At 50.5% G+C, this 19,863-nt stretch overlaps 1 protein-coding gene and 1 long non-coding RNA gene across 2 annotated transcripts; both read left to right on the forward strand.

Moving 5' to 3' along the window:
- The first annotated feature begins 11 nt into the window (after positions 1-11).
- On the forward strand, positions 12-3,026 carry LOC134551811 (uncharacterized). The gene is made up of 2 exons (XR_010080697.1): positions 12-127; positions 216-3,026. It is a non-coding gene; the product is annotated as an uncharacterized LOC134551811 (long non-coding RNA).
- Positions 3,027-12,106: 9,080 nt separating this feature from the next.
- On the forward strand, positions 12,107-17,978 carry ACKR3 (atypical chemokine receptor 3). Its single transcript, XM_063400020.1, has 2 exons — positions 12,107-12,239; positions 15,970-17,978. Exon 2 carries the CDS (start codon positions 15,997-15,999, stop codon positions 17,089-17,091), a length of 1,095 nt encoding a protein of 364 aa, XP_063256090.1. The 5' UTR covers positions 12,107-12,239; positions 15,970-15,996; the 3' UTR covers positions 17,092-17,978.
- Positions 17,979-19,863: the final 1,885 nt, after the last annotated feature.

A 19,863-nucleotide genomic window follows, 5' to 3' on the forward strand; every position in this document is an offset into this window, starting at 1 on the left:
CTTTCCACTCTCCTGGCTTCCTTGAGGACAGCAAGGGCTCCACCGATTTCCACTGATGGGCTTCAGATCAGCTCCAGATTTCTTTCTGGCCTTTCATTCTGGTGGAGAACAACTTTTTGGCTATTTAGTGAGTGGAAAGGTGCCTCGGGGAATCTCCTTTTTCTCTTTGACAATGGAAAACAGGCACTTGCTTTATCTTTTGTCCCCTGGTGCAGCTGAAAGGTGCTGGAGCAGACCGTGGAAAGAGAAAGTCCTGCAGAAAGAGGAGAGGATGAGCCCATCCTTCCTGGAAAGGGTGGAGCAGGGTGGCCTCTGGCTCTTCAGGATGTCATGGAACACCACCCATCAGATCCTGGGGAATGACTTCAGACTGGCTTGAGGATAGAACACCACCAAGGAATGACATTTTACTTGGATTTTTAAAGTTCTAGGCAGAGTTTCTGCTCCGGGTCTGGTTGGTAACTGAGTTTATAACTTTGGCTTTCACTGCTGGGCCACAAGCAGTGTGCTTTGAAATGGGACTATCCATGAGGCAGTACTGGAGTTTTTCCCACCTCCTTCTCCTTAGTGCCTTCCCTTTTCTGCATTTCTTGTGCTCCTTCAGGCTTTATTGCACTGGTCAAGAAAGATGGATTTGAAATAGCCATAGCTTTGCTTTGAAGACTGCTGCATTTAAATGAGCTGCTTAACTCCCTTTCTGTCATGCTTATGATATGAAAATCAGTAATTCTTCCCCCTTTCCAACTGGTTTTAGTGGTGTGAGGTGCTGCGCAGAAAGGACTCGCTGTGACTGCAATGCACTTGGCACCTGAGCAGAGAAAGGGCAGGTTGTGGATAAAGACTGGGCAGGTCTTCTTGCTGGGACCTTTCCTGATGGCTGGAAAATATCCAGGGTTGATTTTGTTCAGGTTTTTGCTGTTCTAAGTGGAACTGACTTACAAAAAGTGATGTTAAGATGGTCCTGCAAACACAGAGGGGTTGAGAAGTTCAGCAGCTGTGATGATGGGTATTTTTGGGGAAGGAAAGATGTGTCCATTAAAAAATACTTGAGTTTCCATGTGCATAATGCCTAGACCTGCCTCAGCAGAGCAAATTCTCACCAGCTAGGTGAGAAGTTATTTTACAAGGACATGTAGGGCAGGACAGGGGGAATGGATTCCCACTGCCAGAGGGCAGGATTGGGTGGGTTATCGGGAAGGAATTCTTCCCTGTGAGGGTGGTGAGGCCCTGCACAGGGTGCCCAGAGAAGCTGTGGCTGCCCCTGGATCCCTGGAAGTGTTCCAGGCTAGGCTGGATGGGACTTGGAGCAACCTGGGATAGCAGAAGGTGTCCCTGCCTGTGGCAGGGGGTGGGAACTGGATGGGCTTGACGGTCCCTTCCAACCATTCCATGATTGTGCCAGAGCTCTCCAACATAAGCAGTGGCAACTACCTGCAAAGCCCCTGTGGGGAGACTGATCTGTGCCTTTCTTCTGTCTGAAGGAGAGACAAGTAAAGCCCTTCCCAGCACTGGTTTCTTCGAGATGGCATTGCCTGGCTGTGAATATTCATGTGCAGCTTGTTTCTGCAGCAAAAGTGTGAGCAGGGCTGTGGTGCTGCTAATTGCAAGTGAAAGTGTTAATTTTCACACAGTTGTAGAAGAAATCCCAATTCGTGAAGATTTCACTTGAGTCAGGGGTGAAGTTCCTGTCACTTTTAAAAGGCGCAGATGGGAAATGCTGAGTTGGAATATTCAGCCCCTCTTAAAATACTTTATTCCATCAGAAAGATTCCCAGGCTCTCTCAGCATGTTACTTTGTCAAACTCACCTTTTTTTTTCCCTGAGAGAGGTTGGAGTCTCGACTTATTATTCAACTTTCTATTGCAGCTTTGTTTAGTGGAGTTTATACATTCTTAGATCAAACATTATACAATCTGACCAGGAATCATGCAATCACAGTGGGAGATGGGGAAGAAACAGCATAATTTATTTTATAAACAAAGGCATCATCTACATTAAAGTACCAGTTGCTTAATAAAATGGGTTTTAATGCAATAAAAAAAATAAATATGCAGCTTTCCCTGAGCTGTGTTTAGAAATAGTTGCACTCAAATGAGGAATGTGGCGCTCACGTCTTCCCACAGAGGCTGCCTTCATCTCCTGAAAGCAGCTACCCTGGCTGGTTTTGTCTGGGAAGGCTGAGGGGATTTGACCAGCTCCTTACTGTAAAATGGAGTGGATAATGAATGCCAGCAGAAGGACTAAACTCCATTTAATACTTATCCAGAGATGAACCAGCTGCTCTAGGTTAGAAACACACAAAAACTTGTGCTAGGAGAGCTCTGAGGAGGCTTAGCAGGGACAGCAAAAAGTGATGTCCAAGCATCACTAGATGTTGTCATTACCCACAGCTTGTTCTGGAGGATACATTCATTAGATCCCAGTGGGACAGCTTTGCTGGTAAAGCAGGAACTTTGGAAAAATGGCCAAATTACTGTGCTTGGGCTGCTGGGTGGGCAGAGGATCCTCCTGAGTGTTTGCTGGACAGCCAGCCTCGTTGGGGAGCTGGGAAGTTTGCTGTGTTGCAGGCAAAGTGCTGGTGGATCAAGCTGCTGCTTCTGGAGCTGAGGCCTGGGAAGGAGGAGAGTTGGGGGGAAGGCCACTTTTTCTGAGGATGTATTGCAATGTGGGTAGGGATCTGGGAATTATCAGCTGGATCAAGACTTCCTTTATCCAACAAACATTTTGACAGCTCCTGGAAGAGAAGAAAGGCTAACTTCAGTGAAGGTAGTAGTACAGTGAGCCAGAAGAAGATTTCATCCTGGAGCTGCAGTGAGTACAACCTGGACTGTAAACCAAAAGCTGCAAAGAGTTATTACACACACGTGCACACAATAGAGCCCAGAGCCCAGCCACTGAGACCCTTCCTTGGGGATCCATATAAAATACCTCTCACAAAAGCTGCCCTGTGTGCAAGCAGAGGAACTCCTGCTAGTGACGTTAAAAATGGTAAAAAAAAAAAAAAAAAAAAAAAAAAAAATCCCACAACCCCTTTTTCACACACGTCCCAGTGGTGTAACTCTTATCTTGCTGCCAGTCTGTTGGAGATACCAGCACAGCTAAACAGCACACTCCATATAGGACACTAAAAATGCTGCCTGGGAAGCACTTTTCAGTTGCTGCTCTGAACTGTGCCAACGTAAAAAATGTCCTCTTTGTCGTGGTGGTGAATGAATCTTCTTGTTCCCCTTTTTCCCTGGATTTATGTTAACCCTGGCTTTCAGCCGAGTTTGATCTGCTCACTTTATTGTATTGCAAACAGTAGTCAATGGCTCTTCAGCTCGAGATCGCCTGGATTTATTTTCAGGTCAAGTCAACTCTCCTTGACCCAAGTCTGAACCAAAATACATTCCCAGAAGATTCCCCCACAGGATATAGGATGCAAAGACAGAGTGACATTGTAATGAGTTCAAGGTTTCTGCTCAGCACAACAGAGCCCCTGTTGGTGCAGGGAAGGCACTGAGCAATCCTTATTTCAGCAGATTTTGTCGCCCGTCAGTCAGTTCCCTTCCCTGAGCAGTATCACACCACACAATCCCAGGATGGTTTGGATTGGAAGGGACCTTAAAGCTCATCGTGTTCCACCCCCCTGCCATAAGCAGGGACATCTCCTACTAGACCAGGTCACTCCAAGCCCCAGCACACTGCTGGTTTTTGTGGTGTGCAGGGAAGCCAGTCCTTATGGATGTGTTTGCACGGCTCTGACATGCCTGTGTGGAATTTGCTGTGCAGGCTTTAAGCAACTGATGGGATGGTCTGCATTCTTCTGTTATTTTTTGTAAGGAAAAGTGGGATGTCTTTTGGGGACTGGCACAGAGGCAGAACCAGCTGATACTGTCATGAAGTCTAAAACACCGCTTTGAAGATTTGGGACAAAACCGGAATGAACTCATGGATTTAGCCTGGGTGATAAATCTTCCTTCAAAATAAGGGAGCCTTATGTTTGGTACAAAAGACTGTTTATTTCTTCTATGGGAAAAAAAAGAAAAGAAATGGTGTAATCAGCTAGGATTAACTTTCCAGGGGCCCTGGACAGAAGCTAAAGCCCACATTGCCTCCTTCTCATGCTCACATTGGATAATTTGAGTAGTTTAAAACCTCTCTGACTTCCTATGGTTTTGGGCTATGAGCTGCTGCCAGTGTGCCTTCAACCTAAAGCCATTGCTAAGGACCTGAGCAACAGAAATTAAATGTCCAAGTGTTTGGCTGGTATGAACTGCCTGTTTCAGTTAGAAGCCTGGCCCAGGTGTGGAAGAAAATAGAGCCTTATTCCTGCTTTCCATCTCAAGGAGGTATTGAATCCACATGGCAAATACACAACTGGGGTCCAGCTGACTTAATGCTGCATTAAGTCTTTGTGGTTCGGGTGCTCTGCCTTTGTTGTTCTGCCTGCTCGTGGTTAATGTTTCATCAGCCCTTTTTTATTTTATCTTTTCATTTTATCTCATGTAATTACCTAGGAACAGCCCCGTGTGCAGTTTGGTGATGCTTCAAGTTTCACACCTCGTTGGGATGGATGCTGGGAAAGCTGTCGGTGAGATAGCCGGGCAAAGGGAAGGGGGAGAGTGGGAAGTCCTGCAGGAGCTTGGATGTGTGAGCTCTCTTGGGCAGAGTGGTCTATGCAGTCTGAGTGATAAGCAAATCCCATCTTTTCTGATGGTCAGGTTGGGTTATCTGTGCCTGAGCTGGCTAGGAGTGTGACAGGGTCAAACAGGCATCGATTGTTTTATGGCGCAAGAGCTGCTCAGCTGTCCCTGTTATCTTGTGCAGGGAGCTCAAGCTGTCCTCTCCCCTTGTTCCTCTGGAATAAACTCCTTTGGATGGTGAATTAGCACAGGAGAAGGCCATGGGCACGAGCAGTTACTGTACACCGGGTTGTGTGTTTGCTGAAAACCTTCCTGAAGCTATTCTGTGAGGTTTTGTTCTACAATCCACAGGTTTCTCCTGAGGAAAGATACGCTCCAGGAGACAGGTAGGGAGGAAAAAAGGGAGCAGGGATGCTCCTCTTTATAAGATTTGTATGGTCAGGAGACAGGTGGGAAGCCAAAGGTGGAGTGTGACCATGCCTGAGGAAGGGGGCCTGCGGCCAGTCCCACCCCACACTGTGGACGCTGCCTTCGTGAGGAGACCTTGCCGTGAGCAGGGTGTCTGCCAGGAAAGGTCTCTCAAGGGAGGCAGGGCTTTATCTGCCTCCATATGGTGCAATTTGGGCAGGAGATGGGGCTGGATCTGCAGCAGGAGCATCTGGCACGTGCCACTGGAGCCTCCTGGAGAATGGAGACCAGGCGTGTAGGGAGCCTAGGCTGGGAAGCAGCTGAAGCAGGGCTTTGGAGAGCCCATGTTTTGCAGTTGGTTGCTGAGTTCTCCCCAAATCCTGAGTGTCTGGCTGGACTGCGAGCCAGGAGAGCTTGGCAATACCTACTGCTGAGCCAGAAGCAATCCAGAAGAAGATGACCAGACAGTTCCCAACCACCAGACGTCAAATGAAAGCATCTGTAATGCCTTTGTCTTCTCACCTGTTTGCTGGTGGGCAAGCAGTGACTGTTCACAGTAAAAAATTACCCTTTGTGTTCACTTACTTAACATTTTCAAGGAGTTGTGGCTAAATGGAGGTGACCTTCACTCTCAGCTCCTATGCATGGGCTTAGCTCCAAGAACTGCAGTCAAACCACGCTGACTTTCAGCAGCTGGGACTTGGGCCCTGCGTTTAATGTCCCTTCCTCGGTGCTCATGCACTCAGTTTTCCTTGCCAAGATTGTATTTGCTTTCCTTCCTCAAGGACTGCTCTAAATATCAGACTTTAAAACAATATGTCTTTTTTTCCCTGCAGAGAACAATATGATATGCCACCGTTGAATTAATATGTTCATGAGAAGTGAATATAATCTCCCCAGTAGATCCCTTTTCCAAAAGATTTATGATTTAATGAACTTTTTATTTCTTCTCGGCCTGTAACATTTAGATGTTTTACACCTAGCAGGGCTCTTTCCCATGGAAGCAAGCAAAGGTGGGGGGTATCCCATCATCCTAATTCCAGCTCCTTGCTGTCCTCTCTCTGTCCCCAGCCTGCCACTTGCTGCTGATGCTGATTTCCATAGCATGGCTCCTGTCAAAACCTACCCTTGCCACGTTCACGTCTCACTGCTAATCTGAGAGTGCGCTGTGAGGACAGGAGAAGGTTTTGAATAATGTTTATGTAAAAATCAATGTCTCTGAAAAAATCTTCTCTGCTGCCTGCTTAGTTGCTCCAGGCAGGATTTCTGGCTCAGGGATTGATGTTATCCTCCTCATGGTCACATTCTGGCATGCGCTCAAATAAATGGCAATAATGCCTCTGACAGCAGATTATGAAGCAGCAAATAACATCCATTGGTAACACCTTTATTTAGTGGAAAGGGTAAGATGGAAATGAACTGTGAAGGGGAGACCCATCTTCTATAATTATTTGCTACACAGGTCATATTCCTAATTCCACCACCAATTGATTTCTCCTGAAAGCTCTCATTGCATTGAAAACAGCAAATTGATTGCTCTGCCAGCCCTTTCCTCGGTGGATCCTGCTGGAATTGTTGCCGTATTATTGCTTGGCTTTGGGAAAGCTTGCTGGGATTGACAGAAAATGCCCTGCCATGCAGGTGGACAAGACCTTAAATCTTTCTCCTGCTGTGTCTCTCTCTCTTTCATCCCTGGGGGTGTCCAGGGAATGCTTGGATGTGGCACTCCATGCTCTGGGTGACAAGGTGGGGATCGGTCACAGGTTGGACTCAATGATCTCGGAAGCATTTTCCAACCTGAACGATTCTGTGATTCTGTCTTTGGGTGGACAAAGCCAGAGAATGGTTAAAAGCCTGGGTGGCCCAGCTGAAGAGGGCCACGTGAAGCACTGTGTGCTTTGAGTTGTCTCTCTGAATCAGAGCTGCTCACCGTCACTTGTCAGGAGGCGAGAGCTGACGGCAGCGTCCCCGGGCCGGACAGGGCCTGGAAAACACAGATCTCTCCCGGCAGCTTTTCACAAAGCTTTCAGCGTGTGCTGCCTCAAACCACAGATGTGGAGGCCTGTGACAGCCCTAGAAGCTCAGCTTTATGCTGGAAAATCTTCCTCTTCGATTTGGTCCTTATTGTTGTGGTGCCGAAGCTGAAAATACAGCCTTGGAGCCGAAGCAGAGAGGGAAACTAGTCTCCAAATGGCTTTTTGCAATAAAAACATAATATCTCATGAACCTTTGAATTAACAGGTGGGTGCTGTGGAGGAGGAAGTCCTGAGCCGTGATTTCTCCTTTATTGCTTGGTTTAGTGGTTTAGGCTAGGCTAGGGGAAGCAGGAGCCTTGCCTTAGGATGGGTTGTGGTTGCTCTGGCAGCCCCTCAGTGCATTTCTCTTCCTTTTTTCTCCATTTTTAAGAGCTCAGCTTCTTTCTGCCACAGTTTCTGTAGTGCTGGCTTTCCCAGCCCCCTGAGCAGCTTCCTCAGCTTGGGGCACCTCTGGCTCGCTCCATCCTTATGCAGAGGAGGACTCTGGTTTCCTGGAAGGCCTATGGGCACAAGAACCTTTGCTGCCCTGCAGTGGGAGGCTGCTTCTCCCTCTCTCTTCCCCTTGCTTTCCTCATCGTGCGTCTGTTCCAGACCAGACAGGACGGGGCTGGACAGGAGACCAGCCCTGGGGCTTCCCTGAGGCTGCTGCCGCTGCTGGAGGCCCTGTTTGGCATTAAATGACCCGATTGTTCCCTGCTGCTGGGGGAAGTGAAGCCGGGCAGCACCGCGGCCACTGCCTGCTGGAAACGCGCCCCTCGTTTCCTTTCCGCTGCCGTTTCAGAGGTGACTCCTGACGCAGCCATCTATTTATTCCCTTTGTTAGCACAGGGCCTCGTCCCTCTGTCCATCCATCATCCCAGCGATGCAGCGGGGAGTGTGACTGGGAGAGGACACAGGACTGGCTGTCTTGGCAGAGGGAGGAAGCGAGTGCTGCGTGTTCATCCCGCAGGAAGCTCGGCTTCACCTTCAGACACCTCATGGATCACAGCCTGGCTTCCTCCAGGGCTGTCCCGAGCTTTGTCATGGCTGGGCGGGTGTTTGTGCTCCTGGCACTGCTCTCTGTGTGTGAGGCTGCTCCCACCTCGCTCCTGCTGCACGCAAACCCTCCCTTGTGCAAGTGGAGAAATGTTTCCCTTTGTCCCATTCTGTTACTTGCTGTGCAATCAAATTGCTCCCCCACCCAATACAATCTGCACTTTGCCTTCTTGGCCTTCTCTCTCACTCCCAAACCCGTGTCTTCCCAGCACTCGAAGCTGCCAACTTGCGTTTTTTACTTTTTATTTTTAATTTCTCTGTTGATTTGAGTAAGCAGGGCTAGGTGTCAGCTTCCATCTGCCTCCCAGCTGGGAAGGGAAGCCTTAAGAGAAAGGGAGGGTGCTTTCAGCCAGTGTTCCCACAGTCAGTAGGGAAAGGCTGTGAGGACTGGGAGAAATTCAGGATTTTTTTCTCTTCCCCTACCCTCATCAGTAAAAACTTGTGCTTTTGGAGAAAAAAAAAGAACATATTGCTGTAGTTCAGGCAGTTAAACAAAATATAAATGCAAACCAAAGCAGTTAAATAATGATCTGGCTTTTAGTCTCCGTTTTGCCCAACACTAACGTGTTGCCACAGACTCCTCCATAACAGAGGAATGAAAACTGCAGAGCTTTGCTTTCCTAAATCTTAAAATGGGTTGGGTTGGAGGGGACCTTAGAGATCATCCCATTCCACCCCTTCCATGAGCAGGGACACCTTCCACTGTCCCAGACTGCTCTGAGCCCTGTCCAGGCTGACCTTGGGCACTTCCAGGGATCCAGGGGCAGCCACAGCTTCTCTGGGCCCTGTGCCAGGGCCTGCCCACCCTCACAGGGAAGGATCTCTTCCCAATATCCCATCTAACCCTGCCCTCTGGCAGTAGGAAGGTCTTTCCCCTTATCCAAAGCCCCTCTTCCTCTCCCCTTCAGGCACTGGAAGGCGCTATGGTCTTCCCAGAACATTCTGTTTTCCAGGTGAACAATCCCAGTTCTCCCAGCCTGTCTCATTTCAGTGAATGATGGATCACCTGGACAGCTGCATCTCCAAGGAGCTGCTGGCCACAGCAACTGCAATCTGCAATCACATCTCTCAGATCACCTGCTTGGATTGGTGGCAGATAAAATTAATCATGGCAAGCAGGCAGCACCTCGACCTTCTGCCGATTTTATCTGAGGTCCTCAGCTCTGCTTGCTCTGTTCTAGGGACGTGGTTTTGAATCGTGCAGATTTTTAATGCCTGAACACCACACAAAATCTAATTTTTGTAAGAAAAGAGAATTAGCCCTGGCTCTCCTGTGAGGAACATGTTCCCTATAAAGTGATACCTGAAAGGAGGAACCTGGAGAGGGGAGCACAGGCTCTGCCCTTGGCAAAATGCAGGAGAGGGGAGGTTGCCTGTGACTCCTGGACATGCAGCAGTTTTGTGGTACCAGATGCTGGCTGGTATTTTTGGAGAGCTGTGGAAGACTTTGCACTTTTTGGTGTTATTTTCTGGCACACCAAGCAAGGCAAAACCACTCCACTTGCTTTTTTGGCCAAGTGACCAGAGTGCTGCTAGAGTGCCTTTGGTTTTGTTTGGTTTTTGGTTTGGTTGTTTGGGTTTTTTTTCCCTAGGATTTTCAGAGCCTGATTTAGCCAAGTTCTTCAGTCCATGCTGTTTTTAAACCTAATCCTGTTGCTCTCTGACATCACTGTGCTTCGATCCCACCAACATCCATGGACTTGGGCGAGCACTCAGAATTCAAGTGGATGCTGAAACACTTTGCTCACTGACAGCTGGGAAGTTGGGAAGATCTCATCCAGGGAGAATGGGGGTCAGGAAGGGAGATGAGACACCTTACATCCCACCCTTTCCATACATGGGATGGTGAGAGACTCGTCCCTCTGTTCTTGTTCCCTGGGAACCAAACCAGAAAGGACCCCAAAGGCCATCCAGTGCCATGGGCAGGGACACCTTCCACTATCCCAGGCTGCTCCAAACCCCATCCAGTCTGATCTGGAACACTTCCAGGGATGGGACAGCCACAGCTTCTCTGTGCCAGGGCCTCATCACCTTCCCAGAGAAGAATTCCTTCCCAATATCCCATCTAAACCTACTCTCTTTCAGTTTGAAGCCATTCCCCCCTGTTCTGTTAATTGCCTGTGGATATAGGATTACGTGTTTCTTGGGAAACAAAATACTGCCTTCTGAGGGCAGGTTCAAGGGCTAGACTTTAGCCTGTATCTTCCAAGAAGTGCTGGTTCAGAGGTGTCAGCTAAGCTGTATGTCCTGGCTGGGCAGTGGCTCAGCCGTGCTGAGGTGATTTAGGAGCTGTGGGTCGCAGTGGACTCAGGGGGAGGGTTTGGGGGCCCAGCCCTGCCCTGCCTCACCGGCTGGTTTGGGAGCAGCCTGGTGCAGATCCCTGGGAGCTGTCAGTGCCGCTGTCAGTGCCGCTGTCAGGGCTTGGCAGGTGGATGGACATCTGACCCCAGCATTTTCCCTGGGACACACAGCCTGGCTGAGCCCCCTTCCCCTCACCTTCCCCGTGCTCAGGAGCCGTGCAAGGAAGGGGATTTTCACTTTGAGTCAGTCAGTCCCTGCCTTCTTGTTGCTTTTCCTTGGTGTTAGTTTTTCTTGCCCTTGGGGAGGGAGCAGAGGTGAGGATCGGCTGCCTGCCCTTGCCTTGTCTACCTCAATACTTTATTGTGGCAGGGAAAAAACAAATCAAAATAGAAAACAACTAGAGACATGCTGTTTAATTTTTTTTCTCCTCTTACATCTGTTTTCTGCTTTTTCACCTTTTAAAATTTTTTTTCTTTTTCCTCTATTTTCTCTCTTCTTCTGTATTTTTTCTTTTTTTCTTCTCTCCTTTTTTCTCTTCCCTCTTTTGTCACTTTTTCTCTTTTTCCACTTTTCCTTTTTCTCTTTTTTCACCTTTTCTTTTACTTTTTTCACTTTTTCTCTCTTTACCCCTCTTTTTCTGCTTTCTCTTTTCTCTGCTTTTCTTTTTCCTTCTCTTATTTTTCTCTCATTTTTTGCATTTTTCTCTTTTTCTTTCCTCTCCTTTTATCATTTTTTCTCTTTCTCTGTTTTCCTCTTTTCCTCTCTTTTTCTCCTTTTTCCTTTTTCTCTCCAGTTCTCTTTTTCTCCTTTTATTTTTCCTCTTTTCTTCTACTTTTTCTCTCCTTTTCCCTCTTTTTTGTCTCCTTTTCCTTATTTTCTCTTTTCCCCTCCATTTATCTTTTTCTCCTTTTTTATCTTTCTTCTACTTTTTCTCTCATTTCCCTTTTCCCCTTCCTCTATTTATCTTTTTCTCCTTTTTATTTTTTCCTCTTTTTGTCTGCTTTTTCTCTGACTTTCCCTCTTTTTCTCTCCTTTTGCCTCTATTTATCTTTTTCTCCTTTTTCTTTTTCCTCTTTTCTTCTGCTTATTCTCTCATTTTCCCTCTTTTTTCTCTCCTATTTCCTCTCCCTATATTTTTTCTTTTTCTCTCCTCTTTTTCTCTCCCTTTCATTTTATCTCTTTCCCCCGCTTTTCCCTATGTCTTTCTCCTCTTTTCCCCCCTCTTCTCCCCTCCTTATCTCTCCCCTCTGTCCCGCTATCACTCCCCGTCCTACCCCGGCTGCCCGCACCCCTCGCTCCCGCTCCCGGAGACCCGGCGGGCCCGGGGCCGCTCCGGGGCTGGGCTGAGCAGAGCCGGGGCTGGGCTGAGCTGATCTCCGGCCGCTCCGGGGCTGGGCTGAGCCGGGCCGGGGCTGGGCTGAGCTGATCTCCGGCCGCTCCGGGGCTGGGCTGAGCCGGGCCGGGGCTGGGCTGAGCTGATCTCTGGCCGCTCCGGGGCTGGGCTGAGCCGTGCCGGGGCTGGGCTGAGCCGGGCCGGGGCTGGGCTGAGCTGATCTCCGGCCGCTCCGGGGCTGGGCTGAGCCGGGCCGGGGCTGGGCTGAGCTGATCTCCGGCCGCTCCGGGGCTGGGCTGAGCCGGGCCGGGGCTGGGCTGAGCTGATCTCCGGCCGCTCCGGGGCTGGGCTGAGCGCGTCTGGGGCCGTGCCGGGGCTGGGCCGACCTGAGCCGTGCTGCCGGAGCCGCCCCCGGGAGGCGGGCTCCCCTCACGGCCGATATAAGGCGGCGGCGGCGGGGCTGTGCTCACTCTCGCCTCAGCGCTGCCGCCGGGCCCCGAGGTAAGGGCGGCCCCGGGGGAGCCCCGCCGGGGCTGCGGGGCCCCTGGGGGGTCACACCGCGGCCGGCCCGGTCCCCCGGAGCGCTCCCCGGCTCTGTCGCGTCCCTCTGGGCTCGCACGGGGTGGGGGGAGCCTCTTCTTGCCCCCAGCAGGATTTCCTGTGGCGGGAGGGTCTGGGGGAGCTTGGAGAGGTCACCGCTCCCCTGTGGGTGCCCCTGCACGCCCAGGTGCGATCCTCGGCTCCGTGCCTTCCCCTGCGGTTGTTGTTTGTTTCTTCAGCTCGGAACTGCGGGAGAGTTTGAATGTGCCGGGCTCGGTCTTGCAAAGCCCCTTGCGGGCATGGGTGTCCTCTTGTGGTGGCCGCCTCCTCACGCTGGAGAGCCAGGGCACGGGGAAGGTGAAGACGTGCGAGTGACAGCCCGCCCGGCAATCCTGATTTTTCCTGGCATGGCTCATTTCCTTCTCCATTTGGGAAGGGCAAAGCCCAGCTTGCCCTCAACCCCTGAGCAGTTGGGAGGCAAGTCTGAGTGCGGGCAGGAGCGGGCTGTGGGATGCTCTGGGAAGCTCCCCAAATTGTTGAGGGCTTGGGCACTGCCATGCCGTGCTGGCTGCCCTCCTCGGCAGGGATGCTGGTGCCTGTTTACTTTGTCACAGTCCGCGGTGGGGATGGTGCAATCCTGCAGGCTGCATCAGCCCCGGGGACAGCTCTGGGTGTCCGGAGCAGGATTTTGGGTACGGCTCCTTTCCTTCATGTCCTGACTCCTGTAGACTAGCAGCGGCTGGACTCAGCACACGTGCCTGCCAGGTGAAGGGGTGATGGCCTGCAGGAGTTTTGCAGTGTCGTGGACACAGATTACAGTCCCAGCCAGTTTTTCGGATGCTGTGCTGTCTGCAGAGAGCGCTGAAGGTGTTTTGTTAGGAGCACGGAGTGGCTTTATGGAGTTTGTCTGGTGGGTTCCCCCCCCCGTACCTCCCCGCTAATCTGGGTGGGAGTCGGAGCTCGGGTTACAGCAGCTAATCCCAGACTACAGCCCGGTTTGTGGGGCTGTAATCTGTGAGCACAGCCCTCGTCCCCGGCGGGGCCTGGAGCCTGGGAGGCCGGCTGGGTTTCGGATTTTTATTGCCGCGCTGGGGATGCGAAAGGCGCAGGCAGATGGATGCACGTGTGTGCAGCAGCCGTGCTCTCGGAGCGCAGGCGGGCTGGGACCGGGCCGAGCATCCTTCGTGCTCCCTAACATCCCCAGGGTGGCTCTGGGCCAGCAGCTGCGATTGTGGTGGCCGTGGTGTCACCAGCATTGGTGTGAGCCCCAGCCTCGAGGGCTCTCTCCTGCCCTGTTGCTGCCTCTCTGTCGGAATCTGACACCTCTCAGCCGGGTTTGAGTTTCTTCCCTATGAGGTATGTGCTGGAGGCTTGCTGGTGCTGAGTGGTCACGGTCTTGTCCTGAACTGGGGTCTTGGGATGTGGAGTGAGCCTGTTCCTCTTGTTTTGGACCATGTGCCTTCCCAGAGAAGCCCAGGCCCACCCATGCTACTTCTGTGGGGTGTCGGGGGTAGCCGGGTGTTCCTCCTGCTGTGTTCCTCTTGCTGCCCCCGAATACCATCAGAAGCTGCCATGGAGCTGGAAGTTTTGTGGCTTTTAGGGAGTTTGCTTTAATTGCTGCAGGGTTTTGAGGTACAGGGATTTGGGGATGGTGCCGCTTCGCCCTGTGCATGAGAGGCTTGGACAATGTTTGTGCTGAGGATGCAGTGGGACCCTGGGTGAGCAGTCCCAGGAGTCCCACTTGTGGCCCTGGAATGAAGTGAACATCCAGGGGATGCATCCAGCCCTGCTGCCTGCAGCCCCAGGGTGGTACTGGCAGCTCTAGGGGGGCCGGTGTCTCAAGGCGGGAGGATCAGCCCTTCTGCCCTGCATGGTGTGGGTTAAATCACTCCCTGCTTTCCCCAGATGAACACAGCATCGGCTAATGCAGGATGGAGAGCTGCCACTGTCTCAGCTCCCTCCTTAGCCAGTGTTTTAGCAAAATCCGTGCTTAATTTGGTTTGAATCTCGGCTCCGTCTTTCATCAGGCCAGCAGGATGAAAGCCACAGGCCACATCTCCTCACGGGGCCAATTTGGGCCTGTTTGTGGAGAGATTTGATCTCCCCTGAATGGGTGCATGGCCCCCCTCATTGTTAGTGCCACCAGCTTCCCCTCTGCTGGGACAATAGTGCCTTGAGTCCTCTCGGGTAATCTCCCCCCTTATCTCCCTTCTCTTCCGTAGCCTCTGTCCCTGACAGGCAGGAGGGTGGGAGCTTTGGGAAGAGCCAATTATGCAGATGGAGAAGGAGAGGTGCTGTGTCAACCAAGGTCCCTTCTTGGGGAGAGGGGGTGAGAAGAGGATATTCAGTACATCCGAGCTCTCCCCTGCTTACCTCTCCTCTGCTCCTGGAAACCCTACCAAGAGATTGTGTGGGGGGGTCAGGGATATTTGGAGACCCCTTATTGCTCTCTGGTCACTTGGCCACACTGTCTTTGCCCCAGGCTGTCCCTCTCCTTCTGGGGCTGTGGTCATGGGGCAGAGCAAGGTGACCATTGTTGGGGATGCTAGATGTGTCCATGGGTGGGCTGGCTGACCTGAGGGTCCAGCTCAGGTGAAGCCATGAGGGAACAAGGATCCATTCCTTGGAAACCCACGTCTGCAGCTTTATCTTGGCATGTCCCAGGCTGGATCCTGTGCTCCAAAACTGTCCAGGCTGAAGCGTGTGAGGCACAGGCCTGTGGCTGGAGGTGATACTGAAGGTCCTATGAGGGTCCCAGCATTTTTATTCCACCCCAAAAGCACAAGGGCAATTAGCAGCCTCACTTGAGGTTTTGTGTGAGACATAAAGGTCTGATGGGCCTTTTCTCTCTGTTACTGAGGAAGTTAACAAATTGCTTTGTCTACTGGCTGCAAGTAGAAGAAAGCACTGAAGAGGCAGCAAAAGTAGATGTAGAAAAGCAAAAGGGTAGAAAGGAGGCAGTTGTGGAATATGATGGGGGAGTGTTTTGAAATCAAACCACTCTTCTAAAAAGAAAACTTAAGCCCAGCAGATCTACACAGCAGTCAAGCTCGGATGTTTTTTAATTTTCTTAATGCTGTGTAATAATTGTTAAATGCAGGCAACACTGTAAAATAGAATTCGAGAGAAGGGGGAAGGGAAGACGGAGCAGAATTTCAATTTAAGTTTGGATAGGGGTACAAAGCCCCTTAGTCCCCCACTTCTACTTAATGCAGCTGTAGCTGGGCTTGACAAGATGCTGACCAGAGCCTGTGGTAAATGTTTTACGGTACTGTGTATCAGCCAGATCAATTCTACTGTGCTTGAGGGAGTGCAGATAAAATGGCTTAAAGATTCCCCTGCTGAAAGCGATAGGACCATCATTTATGCTGGAGGAGACAGATTTAGTTGCCTGACATTTATTTGGCCACGGTGTACTTTGCAGATTTCACACCCGGGGACGATAGCCAACCTGATGATGTCAGATGTGAGCTGGAAGAGAAGGAGAAATCACGCAAAATCTAGTGCTGCTCCTCTTTAGTCAAGCAGATGAGTTTTGCTTAGTGCCTTGGTTGTTTTACTCCACGGAGTGCTTTGATGAAGGTGCCTGGCAAGAGCGGGATGTGACTAAAGCGGCGCGTCCCGGTATGACACGGCAGCAGAAATAGCTCCGTAATTTACGTCATTTCTTTCAATCCTGTTTTGCCTTTAGGTCATTTGAAGTCCAATCTGAGCGACCATGAGCGCGCTTGACTTGACTTCCATCCTGGATTTCCTGGAGACGGCCAACTTGACGGAGATCAACTGGACGTGCAACAACGGCGAGTGCATCACGGTGGACGCGACAACATGCCCTGGCACGCTCAACAAGAGTGCCCTGCTCTACACTCTGTCCTTCTTCTACATCTTCATCTTCGTCATAGGCCTGGTGGCCAACTCGGTGGTGGTGTGGGTCAACCTCCAAGCCAAAATGACTGGCTATGAAACCCACCTGTACATCTTCAACCTGGCCATCGCCGACCTGTGCGTCGTGATCACCCTTCCCGTGTGGGTCGTCTCGCTCGTCCAGCACAACCAGTGGCACATGGGGGAAATCACGTGCAAGATAACTCACCTGATATTTTCCATCAACTTGTACAGCAGCATCTTCTTCCTGGCGTGCATGAGCGTGGACCGCTACCTCTCGGTCGCCTATTTCACCAACTCCAGCAGCCGCAAGAAGAAGATCATCCGCCGCTGCATCTGCATCCTGGTGTGGCTCCTGGCCTTCTCCGCGTCCCTCCCAGATACCTATTACCTCAAGACGGTCTCTTCCAGCAACGAGACCTACTGCAGGCCTGTTTACCCCGAAGAGAGCTTCAAGGAGTGGTTGATCGGCATGGAGCTCATCTCCGTGGTGCTGGGCTTCCTCATCCCCTTTCCCATCATCGCTGTGTTCTATTTCCTCCTCGCCAAAAGCATCTCCGCCTCCAGCGACCAGGAGCGGAAGAGCAACGGGAAGATCATCTTCTCCTACGTCGTGGTGTTCCTGGTGTGCTGGCTGCCCTACCACGTGGCCGTCCTGCTGGACATCTTCTACAGCCTTCACTTCATCCCCTTCAGCTGCCAGATGGAGAACTTCCTCTACGCCACCCTCCACATCACCCAGTGCTTCTCCCTAGTCCACTGCTGTGTCAACCCCATCCTGTACAGTTTCATCAACCGCAACTACAGATACGAGCTGATGAAAGCCTTTATTTTCAAGTACTCTGCCAAAACTGGCCTCACTAAACTCATTGATGCCTCCAGAGTGTCAGAAGCAGAATACTCAGCTCTGGAGCAAAATGCCAAATGACTGCAACCCCAGAAAGACACTTCCTTGACTCTCTGACCTGACGTGGGGTTTTTGTGCGTTACGGTTTGTTGTTTTGTTGGTTTCTTTTTTTTTTTTACCCCTTCCTTTCAATGTGCTTGTTATGAACGGGGCATGAATTCCAGCCTACAAAAGAGACAGGACAAAGTGTAATTTAAGAGTAGGATCAGTTGCAAAGTGGAAGTGGTACCAAAACGAAAACCTTTTCTCCTCCTAGCCCAGTATGGACTCCTCGACAACGCTATGCAAATGGAAATGAGTTCCTAGCAGACAAAGCCATTGTGTACCATAGATAACACGGATAAGCTTCTCCTTCCACGTCTTGATTCCCTCTTGTCTCCTTGTATATGTTTATATATATAGTGTGTGTTGTATTTAAAAGCTCAAGACTTTATTTTCTGCCTCTTGGTGTACCTTATACAAGTGTATTTGAAAGTTAAATATATTTTTATCATGTATTTGAAGTATATTGCTGATGAGTGTATCCAGAGTGCTGTAGTCTGTGTGTTAGGTGGCTGTTTGGCTCCAGGAGGATGCTGATAAATAGGATGGAAATGATCTCTTGGGAGCATCCTCCCTGGCTGGCACACTTTATGGACCGTGGCTTTATGTGGTGTCACACCCACATGCTGGAGCATGAAATATATGTAGAGTAATATAGCTGCCATCATGTTAAAATTAACAGTATTGTCAGAGTCCTTAACTCCTACACCCCTGCTTCACCAGGCTGTATCCTCCTGCACAGAGTGAGTGGTCTTACTGCTGAGAGTTGTCTCTATTTGTAAGTTATTTTTGTAAAATAAAGATCTGAGGAAAAAAAAAATCCTGTGCCTACCAGTGGTTTGACTTGCCGGCCTTCTCCTTGGGGGGGGAAATAAAAAGAAGCCAAAAAGGAGGAATCTCAGGGCCATCCTGTGTCCTTTGGTGCAGGAGCAGACAGATCAGTCAGAATTTTCCTGGAGTTTGATGGCCAGAAAGAACTGGTGGAGAAATGGGAGATAGCACTGGAGCTGTGGTGAGCAGGGAACAGGTGGGATGAGTGGGTCTGTGCTGGTGGGGAAAGTAAAACGGATGGATTTATAGGGTAAAAGCTGCTAGGAATGATGAAAAGCTGTGTTTGTAGCTTAGAAATAAACAGGGAAGGAAAATACGGAAGTGTGCAGATGGAGCGGATATTTGGACTAATCCAGGTTCAGCCCTCTGTGGTTTTGCTGGCGATGGAATTGGGGGTTAGCAGTCCTGACAGCACTAAATCCCTTTTTATCTCTTCTTCCCTTTCTTGTGGATTTGCAGTGCCGTAGTGTCCGAGTGTGGGGCAGGATCCAGGCGCTGTGGGATGCCTGAAGTGGAGGACTTGAATCATGGCCGTGTTCACCTCAGGACAAGGTATTTAATGTCAAATCAGTGATGTCTCCCAGCCGTGTTTGCTGCTCCGCTTAAATTCCCGTTCAGTCCAAGCATGCCCTCCTCCCTCTGCGATCCCAACAGCCAAACAATCTGGGAATGACTCTATTTTGTTTCTTTCTACACGTTCCATTACTGCCTCCTCACAGGTCATCCTGTAAAAACAGATGTTACGTGTGCCATCCCTTCCTCGTGCTGGTGTTGCTGAAACAGCACGAGCCCATTCCCAAATGGGGAGAAATCCCAAAAGAAAAAGGATTTCTGGATGCAAAGAAGCTGTCAGGATGGAGTGCAGGCATAGCTTTTTTGTGCTGATGCTTCGTGTACACTGTGGGTATTTTGAACTTCCTGTAAACCTTAAGATGCTGCCAAACTGCAAGAAAAGTTCTCCCATGTGCTGACACTTGAACCTGGTTAATGCTGAGAAATTAATCCCCTGTTTTAGCTGGGCACTGCTTCCCTTCCCTCAGCATCCCTGTGTGCAGCTCTGTGTCCTCCCCAGAGGTGCTGGATACAGCTCTGGCATCCTGCTCCTGTCCACCTGTGGGGTGTTGCTCATTTTAGAGCAGCAGAACTGTTGCAGTTCGGGTTCCCTCTCAGGCAGTGGGTTGTTCTCACATGGTGCTGTAGATTTACACTGCCAGAAACTCACAGAATTTTTTTTCTTTCCCTTTGCAGTTTGGTATTCACAGAGCGGCGTCAGCCCTGCACATAGCCCGGGTGGTGCTGAGTGTTGGGGAGATCCTGCAGAGCTGCTGCTTAAACCACACTGATAAAGTCTCCAGGCCTCTTCCTTGGGGAGGTGAATCGTGGTGTGATGGTGCCTTTTCCAAAAGCAGGGTCAGACAGGGAGCAGGGAAAGGTCAGGACCATGACCCCTGCTGTCAATACTGTGCACACATGGATCCTTTCCAGCTCCTTGATGGGAAAACCTGGAGCTGAGGACTCACCTTGTCCCTTGGAAGGACAAGTGGAGCTGGGAGGGAGCACCCCCCACAGCAGCAGTTTGGGAAGTGGGAACACTGTTATCTCCAGGGATTGGCAGTGCTGAGTGGTCCCAAGGTGGCCAGGACTCTGTGGGAAGGGGGGTAGTGGGCAGAGGATGGGAAATGGGTGGAGGGCAGAACAATGCAGGGGGACAGAAGGGATGGAATTTGTAATTGTTGTGTATTTCTCATTAGGACTTTGGTTACGTGCTAAAAATCAAACTGGCAGAGGTGTAACAGCTAAAAACTTGTCTGTGTTCCAGGAAGCTTTTCTCCTGTGTGACACAATACCCCAGCTGGTGTTTGCACTGAGACCAAAGTGTGGATCTGGACTCCCTGGAGACTGAAATGAGGGAATTTATCA

Source organism: Prinia subflava, chromosome 6, assembly GCF_021018805.1.
Source record: "Prinia subflava isolate CZ2003 ecotype Zambia chromosome 6, Cam_Psub_1.2, whole genome shotgun sequence".
Classification (NCBI taxonomy): domain Eukaryota; kingdom Metazoa; phylum Chordata; class Aves; order Passeriformes; family Cisticolidae; genus Prinia; species Prinia subflava.